We start from the raw sequence: 11375 nt of genomic DNA, 5'->3' as shown, positions 1-11375 counted from the left end.
CGTAGCCGAGTGTCAAGCCGCCGCTGTTGATCATCCTCTGCGGGCATTTATCCGGTGTAATGTGACGAAGGGAAGAAGAGCAGACTAATCGACTGTCAAAGTTCCAGCCAAGTGTCCTTGACGTACGAGTGAAACAACACGTGCTGTTGAACAATCTGATGAACAGGATTTAGCAGTGCGATCCGCCACAGCTACGACCTGCAACTATGCATTCCTCGCTCGTGACCAGCAACACAGGCGCGCTGATGCCGTTCCTGGTGGTGTTGCTCGGCCAGGTAGCCACGTCCTTCGTGCTGGAGGGCTCGGCCACCAGTTACGCTCAGTTCAGAAAATGGAACGCCGGTCTGAACGGCACGCTAGAGTTCGAGTTCAAGACCGAGCAAGGCAACGGTCTGTTGCTGTACACCGACGACGGCGGCACTTACGACTTCTTCGAGGTGAAACTTGTGGAGAGCGCGCTCAGGCTGAGATACAATCTCGGGGGCGGTGCACAGATCGTCACCGTCGGCCACGACCTGGGCGACGGTCACTGGCACAAGGTGCAGATCACCAGGTGCAACGAAAACACCACGTTGACCGTGGACGGAGTTAGCGCGGTCTCCACGTCCCGCGGCAAGGAGTTCGAGTTCGGCAAACTGGCTGGCAACTCTGACGTTTACGTGGGCGGCATGCCCAGCTGGTACAACAGCAAACTGACGTTGCTGGCGCTGCCCAGTGTGATTTTCGAGCCGAGGTTCAACGGATTCATCAGGAATCTCGTGTACGCCGACGGGGAGAACATGGTGCCCAGGAGGCAGGAGATGAAGAGCCGGGACGCTAAGGTAAATAAATCTTTCTTCCTCTCAGGTCAGGTAACAATGAACTTGGCGATTGTTCGCGATGAATAGAGCGCGCATCGTGTATTTACTTGTGCGTGGGATATATGAAAGACTCGATAGGGATGAATGAGTTGCGACTCTCGTAGCGTAGAAATAGAACGAGCAGTGAGATTCACAAAGGGTGATCGTTGCACCACGCAGTATCCAACGTTCAACTACCAACGATGTATAAATATTCGTTACGTAACGAGCTAAGGTAACGTGGCGTTATAAAAAATCCACAGTGTTCTTCTATTTTATGCACCATTTTACCTGCTACCCCAGCTCTGTTTATACCGATTCTTGTATAGTTACTTGCGTCGTGTAACATCATCAATATGTAATTGCGGATCTTGTCATTAGGTGACAATGGCAAAATCCGCAATCATTTAGTTGCCGTGGCAAATTTTCACCCTTTGGCAACGATTTTGACGATTTGCGAAATAACTGCTTATTTCCTTATTGTCTAGATCTCTGGTATCGAATCTAAAAGATTGTCGTGCGAAGTAAATATTAATAATCTCGTCAGGTGTGGTGAGATTAAAAAAGTGAAATTTACAATTTTGCCAATGACGCCAGGCGAGTAGCATCTGATTTAAGAAATATCGTGATCGCTAAGAAACAGTTCACGTTTCGATCAGTAAGATCCTGCAGTTTCAACGACAAATTTTATACCACGCGTGTAATAGTGGAAATAGCAGGTCGTGTTTCGCGCGTGTTTGCTTGGCAATGGTTCGACAGACCCATCCCTCAAATATTACGTCAAAAATAGTAGGAAACGGCCGATCAATAGGCAGAGAGGATAAAACGATGCAGGGACTCCTCTAATGGCCAGTTTATTTTTGGACTTCTCCAAGTATTTATGACTCCTATTAGGGAAAAGTTTTCGTTTCGAGGTCCTCGATCCAGAAAAATGTCTTCGGAGTGGATTATCCTGACTTGGCTAAAGCGAAATATTTAGCTTGTGTGAAGAAACAGCTTCTATTTACTGTTACCTGTTACGAGACATCTCGTCCGTAAATTCGGCTAACATTTTTCGCGTATGTACGAATTACCAGTTCGACGAACAAAGTTGTCGAAGCACTTGGCAAAATACTACTACTGTCTTAGAATTTCATCTGGAAACTAATAATTGTTACGTATATTATATGATATTAATCAGATTATCTACAGAGGAGCAATCTTACTCGTTAAATAATAAACTCATTTCACCTTTTTCGCTACTTTGTTCTCGGTTTACTTAAAAACCACACATCAGTTTTTGATTTCTGCTTTCTCGCCAATCTTATTCCACAATATGTAAATTTCAGCTCTATTTACTTGCTTTCGCATTTTCAAAAACTTTCTGCCCAGCAAAAGATTAATACACCGATAAACGAGCAGTGGAAGGAACAAGATGTTCAAAGCTCAATTTACAGATAGCAGCATGCACAAGTTGCACAAGCTGAAATATATTCTTGAGAATATATTTACCTGGCAACTACAAATTTACAATAACTACACGGATAATCTAAGATTCTCACCCTCCTCTCTTTCACACACATACACACACAGTGTTATATTTTGTCATTATAGTACAGCGTATTTTATATTCTACGATTTAAAGTGGGTCTTCTATGGCGTTCTTCTTGGCAATTCGCTTAGTTGTCAACCCATTAGATTTTAGACGAAACCCTTAGAAACGAAACAAAATTTGACGAGTGAAAAATTTCAAAATTGTGCACACGCGTTCCTCCCTTTTCTTGGTATTTTCCGGTAGCTTAACGGTGCGTCGATGTATCGTAGTTTGTAAAATATTTACGTGCGTACATACATAGTTAACACAGTAGCACGTAAATAATTTATAATGCAATTCTATGATTTTCTTAGGGGACAGAAACCAACGATATATTACTGTGATTTTGTGACACGAATGTCTAAGCTGATTTTTCAAACAAGTAACATGTACGCGATATTCGTACAGCGAACATGTTCATGGCATTCAAAATGATTTCCCTTGGGAAGCAGATCAGTAACAAACAAATTTTTATGCTATGTACAGAGCGTTCGGTTATAGACAAAATATGTAAATTACTGGGAAACTATCTACTGTATGAATTAGGGGCTACGCTAATCTGGCGTAATTAGTCTCTTTTTTTGTATGTGGTTAGGTAGACGTCATGTAAAGGTGATACACGGTATGTAGCTTTAAATGCAACGAACGACCCCTGGAAAAAGATATTAAGCTATTTATGTGGAAAATGTATTAGTTGAGCAGATATTACAACTTTGACTGGTCAAATTTGACATATAAGAGACAAAGACCTGCGTCTTTCTGTGTCTCACTGTCGAGAATTGTAAATCTTAATCGCCGAAATAAAAGTTAAGGAACACTAAGGCAACACTTAGGATTCATATTAAAATAGTTTCAGGTTTATTTAATAAACGATTCCCAGGATATTCGTCGATACATTTGCACGCGTCTCAGCGCTCTCTTTGTCTCGCCATCTTCCATATAGCACTGCCAACGGGTCAGTTACATTCGACCGTTTTTCGAGACGCCGCGCACACACGTACTTGCACACAGTCGTATTCACATACGCGTGTCACTACTACGCGGCCAATCTAATCCAGCACACAAAATTATACATATCCCAATACTCACACATCGAATTTGTCAGATTAGAGTTCCAACATCTGCTAAACCAACAGCTTTTTCACACAAACGAAGACTTCTCATAGACAACACTGCAAGGGACCGAGCATCAAGTTCTTTACGAGCGGGAAATAGCTGTTCTCATTTGAAATCATTTTCAGAATTTAATCTGATTATTAGAAGATCTTAAGCGTACGATAGTCCAAATGCATCGCAGACTTTTCCATTTTGCAGCAGCATGGTGGAAATTCATCGGAAAAATGATCGTATTTGTACGTGTCACGTGTCAGTTGTAGAGAAAGCTACTATTCCCAAGATAACTTGTACGAGAAGCAAACAATATATTTGTTCAAGATGTACGTCGACGATGATATATTTGTACAAAGAAACGTATGTCGCCTTGCTATGACCTATACCTGGTGATCTACAAAAAAATTTAAGTAGGTCAGACTATGTCCCCTTTGAAAGCATTCGGTTCTTATGCGAACTGCTTTCTCATACAGTGAATAGCATTTTAGCGAGCAATTTGCGTGTTTTCTTTGTACTTAGACTACTCTGTATATATTTTACCGATTTCTTTTCCATGCAATCATCCGGCAGTCAGTTGTGCCACGATTTACCAACCTCCATACACCAACATTCTCCTTCTCTATGTATCTGTCACTGTGAAACACGTTAACCACATTGCGTCCGGATATAACAGCAGCATTTTACTTTGATATTCGGAATACTCGTGGCATCGCTTAAGCGCTATTTAACATAAGAATCTCCGCGATTTATTCCATCTCTGGCGCTCTATATGGAAGTATTGGGAACTAAGTGATTGCGGGGTTTGTCAATGGGAACTAATGTCAAAATCCGCCAACTTAGTTGCCAACAAAATAGATATTTCCAGTGTAAAATAAAATGTTTTAATTTGAAAAATTCGCGACTTGGGAAACAAGTCTGAAAGGTTGCTTTTTCGCAGCAACCGTTTTCGTGGTTTTCGTATCTAAAATCGGCTGACAACTAAGTAATTACGGGGTTTGTCAATAGAAACTAATGTCAAAATCCGCAACCACTTAGTTGCCAAGCCAATAGATATTTTCAGTGTAAAATAAAATGTTTTAATTTGAAAAATTCACGACTCGGGAAAGAAGTCTGAAAGGACGCTTTCTCGCAGCAACCGTTTTCATGGTTTTCGTGTCTACAATCGACTAAATGCGGCAATACGTACTAAATATAAATCCATCGGTCGCGTGTAATCGCCAGAAACATTTCATAACTTTTATCTCCAAGATATCAAGAATTGGCTACGTCCACGTTAATCTGGGCCAGCCATCGCACAGACGTATTGTTACGCACGCTGCTGACACCGTTTCGGTGCTTCGTGACGCCAGGCTCGTTTAAAAGAAAAAAAAAAAAGAAAAAAAGAAAGGGGGGAAAGAAGAAAAGCAGACGAAAAAATGAAATGGTTTTTTTTCCCTGTTCTTTGCACACAGCTACAGCTGAAAATTCCTTTCCGCCCTTCCTCGTTTTCTGAAATGGACTCTTGTTTAACAACAGAGAGGAGAGCGACGCGGAGAACTACTTGTTAGGCTCTGCGGTTGTTACGTTAATCAAAAAGACGACGCTTATTTTTCTTGCGACTGTTTCGCAGGGAACCGGCCGCGTAAATCAACGATAAACTGCTAAAAGTAATTTAACGTTTAGCTGGATTTTACGGCAGCGCCTGTCTGAAACCGCACATGCTGCAACTACTTAGACGCGTTCGTGAGAGAACGCCGTATATTTCGAAGGATTTATTCGGATTTTAAAACGTTCGGTATTTTAAACGATGGCCAGACTGCTTGAAATTTCTCCGTGAATAATTGCGTTCTGTTCGAAAATTGGATAACAATTAAAGCGAAACCTTCCTGTTTATGGCCGACAAGATGTCAATTACAGAATATCCCGTTGTTGGTTGCGCGGCGGATTAAGCACGCGATGCTGCGAGACTCGTAACATTTTGAGAATCACATCGTTACGCGATGATTCGCGGTGTTTCGAACGAACATACGTTCGCTAACATTTGGCTGGAAATTTACCTGTCCAACATTGACCTCAAGTTTCTATGATAAATCTTTTGCATGCTGCTTTCTTTGTAGAAATATGCTACATAGTCGCAAAAGGGTAGTTTTCGCTCTGAACACGTCTTATTTTATTAACGTAACAGGCGTGCAAAATCATTTTATTAATGTGATTCTTAAAATGTAATACTATTCTTATTTATGGAACCTTTCGAAACGCGAACACAGTATATAAATGTTAGGTTGGCAACGAAGTGATTGCGGATTTTTCCATACCACCTAATGACAAAAGCCGCAATCACTTAGTTGCCAGTACCTACAGTCGGTCACGAAGCACACTACACAATTTTAATTGCCAAGCTTTATATTTTTGACAAATGTACAAGAATCAAGAAAAATCTGTTACATCGTGATGCGCCGCAGTATCTAAACGATGATAGAAAAAATCTTTTGAATTGTTATTTATCGTCGTCTAAATATTAAAAGGAACACCGAGAAACTGGGAATTTTATGTCGGAATATCTTTCGAACGCAAGATACACATTCAGCAATTTTTTAATTCATCCTTCCATTAAATAATTTCGATGTTTGTACATGTTTGTACGCACGTTGAATCACAAGTGCGCATTAATTGCGTTACCAATGTGCTCAGAATGAGCGAACGAGGTTGATATACACAAATTTTCAAGTACAAATAAATTACCAATATTTCATTAGGAGAAGAAAAAGTCAGCTCGTGAGAAATGACAAGGAACGTTTGGTAAAAGAATGAAAACAAATCAGTGTTGATTATTTAAAAAAAAATTATTTCTCCAAAACGTTTGTTTCATGTTGAACATACAGGAAACCCAACTAAATATTAAATATTAAGCTATGAATCATCGTTATTAGTTTCAGTACTTTATGTGCACAATTTAATTGTTGCTTAATTTCATGCCCATAATTAGTATCATATAATTAGAGTGTGAAACGTTTACGACTCTCTTTCAGACTTAGATAAATAATAACCGGAAAGCTTATCTGCATAGTAGCGTTACATAACCTAATACACCTCTGTCTTTGTCCATTTACAATAAATAACACTATGCAATAACGATAACAATATAAACATAAATAATAATTTTCCCTCCATTTATCTACACAGTTATCTACACAGCACAACGTGACACGATGTAACACGCATTTACTGCTGTCCTCGCACGTTCCAAATGAAATTCGAAAATCTAAAGCTAAGAATTGCTAAAAGTGTACAGTGTTGGAAACGTCTTGTGGCCAACCGTAGGTCAGTATCATAGCCACAGTTGAGCCAGTACTCAGTCGTGTTAGGAGCATTACAAAACAAGCTGTCGACAGCCGAGGGTTAATAGGAGTCATTGTTGTAGATGAAAATCTCGCTGCCTGGCGCTTCCACCTTACTTCATATTCCTTACGACAATATCAATTTAGCGTGGCAGTGTTCGTCTCGTTGGAGGGAATTCGCGGCGAGTTCCATCGAGCCACAAACTGCTCGTCCGTGTACGAATGAAACACGAAGGATGAATGTAATCTCGGACGTTGGCAGGGGCGTGGCCGCGAAGGTATCCAAAGGACGAAACCGAGAGAAACACAATTTCTGGCACGTCGATAAATCCAAGTCGGCCACGTGCATTGTAGGCAACGTTTGTTGCATTGAGCGCGTTCTGATGTAGCAAGGACGATAACGTCGGCCGAATTATACTATGGCGTGCGAGTTACGTTGACCAAGCAACGTCCCTGGCCCCCCGCCCCTCACGGATATTCTCGATTTGTCTCCTTATCTAATCGTTCGCAGATACGTCCGTTATGCTTGGCCGCTGGCAAACGAGCAGCGTCGTTAAAATTCGAATAGTTGAGCGTAATAACAGGCAAAGCGCGGATGCACTCTTGGCAGTCGGCCACCTGCAGAAATATGAACCGGCGCTGGCGGGAACAATGCCCCGTCGTCTCCTTCCACCAAACTCCTTTTTCTGGATACTTTCTGAACTTGCTGAGAACGCCACACATTGTCTTGCTTCTTCGACAAGCAAACATGTGTAAAGTTTGTACGACCGATTTACGTTCTAGTTAAGACTATTCTATTCTAGTTAAGACTATTTGATGTTGATGACGACTATGAAAGGATAGCGATGTAGGATGTATTTCGTATAAGTATCGTTTCTAACGATATACGATAATAATCGATGCGCCTAAGCGATGTACGTAACTGTTGGGTGTCTCAGTTTCGAACGACGAGACTTCACCGGAGACGAGAGAAAAGAGCGTTAAAAAAGATGTTAAAAAGAATGTGAGAGGAGGAAAGAAATGAACGTAGGTTGTGCGGAAGCTTTGTATTAAAGTTAGGCGAGAAACATAAAAACTGGTAGGTTCGAGTTGAGACTTTATATTTTGAAATGTCTGCCGCTTTCGAACGTATGGTTGAAAGATCCAGTTCTTCCGAATTTCATGCTCGTTTCCTTCGCGGAATCACCGAACGCAACGTGAATCTTTCGTGCCGGTTCTTGTCTCCAATTTCTCGTTCGTACGACGCGCTATCGCGTTTGTCGCTCCACGATCTTGCGGATCAAACAATGTGTCCATCTTCCATGACGTTCGTCTGTACGTATATTTCTGTTCTAACTTTCTTATAAAGCGTTTGCATTTTTATAAACTGGCGTTTGCGTGTAACATTTTTTTTAAATTTCTTTTCGTAGAATAAACTTCATGGAACGAAGCTCGATCGTTTACAATTGAGACACCCCGTATAACGTAGATGAATTTCTATGAATTACTTGAATGGTACTTGAGAATTTTACGTATCGATACGTCTGCCACGATAACGTTCATCTGTAGGTATATTTTTGTCATAATTATTTTTACAAAGCGTTTGTAGACCTATATTTGCGTATAACGTTTGATCATTTAAAATGAAGACACCTTGTATAACATAGAAGAGCTTCTTCCTTATCATTTTTTTTTTTTTAATCTATTATCCATTTGGCAAAGTTCATGAAAATACGAATTTTTTCGATTGCAACTAATCGTCGTTCGCGATGCGCCAGTTCCCGCGCTTTTTTCCACCGACGAGACTCGGATCAGATTACAACAAAAAACGCAGCTTGTCCGCTCGTAGCATTTGTTGTTCCCACGTTTATCGCCCATTGTGTTACATCCAACAAATACTGTGCTTTCTCGCTGCGACTTTTTTTTTGACAAGTTTCATGCTCTTACGTTTTTTTCGAATCGATTTGTTTAGCGTGTCTTGACGATCTTCTTACGAGTCAGAGAGGCGAAGAAAAAGGAACGCGAGTTCGCTCGTGTGAATTACGTAACTGCTGGTAAATTGCATCTAAGAAACGGTAGCTGGAAATTCGAACGCACAAAGAAACGGCGCGGAGCTTGCGAAGAAGATGAAACGGCCGGTGTGTCTCTGCCAGCCACGTAGCTGCGCTTTCACTGTTTCCACGCGTACAAATAAATGAACTCTCGTCTTCTCCTTGTTCGAGCGGTTTGCCAACTCTTTGAATTCCATGCTGCTCCTCGATACGATGATTTCGCAAAGACACAACAATATAACGGGTGTAAATTTTGAACGGTACGGTACTATACACGTGCATTGGGAAAATATAACGGCGACTATGTACATATGTATGCACGTGTGTACATCTTGCGCAATTCCTACGCTCCTGAGTGTGCTGTAAGTGCGTAAGACACACAGTATAGTCGTTGAGGATGCCAGAGAATTGCAAGTGCGTGTGTACGTCGAGTGATTGGCAATTCGTAAGCTGCAAAGTCCTAACAAGTACAGCTAAACGGTTGATCCTGTTGGAGGACCCTTTGGCAACTAAGTGAATGCGGATTTCGTCATTAGGTGGTAATGACAAAATCCGCAATCATTTAGTTACCAGCCCAATATATCTGAATGTGATTCGAACTATATCTGGTTTCGTTCCAATCAGAAAGATCTCATAAACACGTTAGCGATAGTTCAGTCTACAAGCAGCTAGAATTAAAAAGATTTTCGTCATTGTCCCATGGGTAATTGAATTCGGATCTGGTTACTATCTATTCAGCTATCGAAGTTCGCGACGTGTCAAAGGGAACACAGGCACCGCTCGAGGGAAATTTCAGCAGCAGTGAGAACGACGACTGGCTAATTACGGGGAACAGAAAGACGAGCGATTAGAAAGACACTGGTGTATTTATTGACTTGTAATTGGGAATTTCTGGAGCACGCTGTTTGCCATTTAATTCCACGAAACAGGTTAATTCCATGGGATATTCGTTGTAAAAGTATCTAAACATCTATAACAGGTTATTGATCGACGTGGTTTTTCTCATTAAAACGAGATCAAACGCTTTCGTCCGCTACGTATACACGTAAATATGGTTCGAATTATATCGCGTTTGGTCTCGTTTTAATCAGAAAAATTCCACAAATAGGCTAGTGAAAGTTTACTTTTGGAAGGGCGAGAGGTAAAAAAGTTTGGTCGTTGTCTAACGGGTAATTAGTATTTTTCATGCAAATCGATGGAATTGGCGTCAGAGGTTACGCTGCCTGCGGTACGTCAAAAGCAACACTGGCTGATCTCTTCGTTAACCAGCAGTGGAACCGGCGACCGATCAATTACGAGGAATATAGCGGCGATCAATTACAGAGAAAATACCGTAGCTTTCATCTGTGAACACGCATACGCGGAATATAATTTGAAAAGCAAAGTTCGAATAAATCTGCAATAAGTGACTCGTTAACCGAGATCGTGATTTATTATGGTAACATGTCGCGTAACCATTTGTGTACGTGCAGCAATCAGTTTTGGCTTAGAAGCAACGTGCATATATCCACGTCGCGAATAAATTTCTCTAACAAACGTAGAATTATAAAGGAGATAAGTACTATGGGTAAGAAAAGAGCATAATACAAGGCTACAGCATATAACCCTCTAACACACAGATTTTACTGGCTTTTCCCAAGTAATAAATCGCAGCAGCTGGTTTTTATAATCTTCAGCTATCGCTTATCCGCCTTAATATCCGGCTTTTACAATACCCTAATAGCAGTAGGTCGATTCTGAAAGTTGACCGTGTTCGATTTTCCATCGGAATATTTAATATCCTCCACGAATATTCATACCTTACGGCTGGAAGGAAAAGCAAGATTAACTCGTTCTTCTCGCCATGTTTCTTCCGGAGAATCCTAAGTTCTTAACCGAGAGCTTCACAGTTCTATTCGACAGCATCGCTCTTTACAATTTTGATATTTCTTTCGAAAACAACCGTGAGACGTTCTTCCATAAAATTGATTTTTATCTATTTATCTGTGTTTTAAGAGTATTCGCGAGATACAGGTAGAAATGATAGTGAGATTAACCGAGTTACACATTGGACTTGGAGCAAACGCGTTTTACTGGCTGACACGATTTCGGTCGTTCCACTTATTCGAATCGAGAAGCAAAACTATTCTTAACACTTTGACTGCCACGTCGAAATTACACGTTTCACTCAGGACGACACGGGAGTATTTGTTTATTCAAAGCGTATAATGGCAAAATAATAATAAATTGATGGTGTAAGACAACATTCTTCCCCAATGGACCATTTGATCCAGGAAATGTTCATATGAAAGTAATAATATTCTAATGAATATGTTTTAATATTTATTTTAAATAATTGATAAAAGTCGAAACAATATATGTTTTTAACAATTACTGGAACTTAATCTGTAATTCCACAATCGTTGGATATCTTTTGCTTAAAAAATTCGAAACTAATATCACAATTTACTCACCAAACGTATTAACACTTTGACTGCCACGCCGAAATCACACGTTTCACTCAGGA

General features: G+C 40.7%; 1 protein-coding gene across 1 annotated transcript in view; it reads left to right on the top strand.

The window, feature by feature from the left end:
• Positions 1–206: 206 nt before the first annotated feature.
• Positions 207–11375, top strand: part of LOC100744926 (neurexin-3b-like) — a gene marked incomplete at its 3' end in the record, with an annotated part of 469693 nt that continues 458524 nt past the window's right edge. Inside the window, exon 1 of the mRNA XM_033320044.1 lies at positions 207–821. Within this exon, the coding sequence (XP_033175935.1) occupies positions 207–821 (615 nt within the window). The remainder of the gene's footprint in view (positions 822–11375) is intronic.

The sequence above is a fragment of the Bombus impatiens genome, unplaced genomic scaffold (assembly GCF_000188095.3).
Source record: "Bombus impatiens unplaced genomic scaffold, BIMP_2.2 scf_0232, whole genome shotgun sequence".
Taxonomy (NCBI): domain Eukaryota; kingdom Metazoa; phylum Arthropoda; class Insecta; order Hymenoptera; family Apidae; genus Bombus; species Bombus impatiens.
Note: the sequence above shows the minus strand (reverse complement) of the source record. Positions and strands in the feature narration are given on the sequence as shown.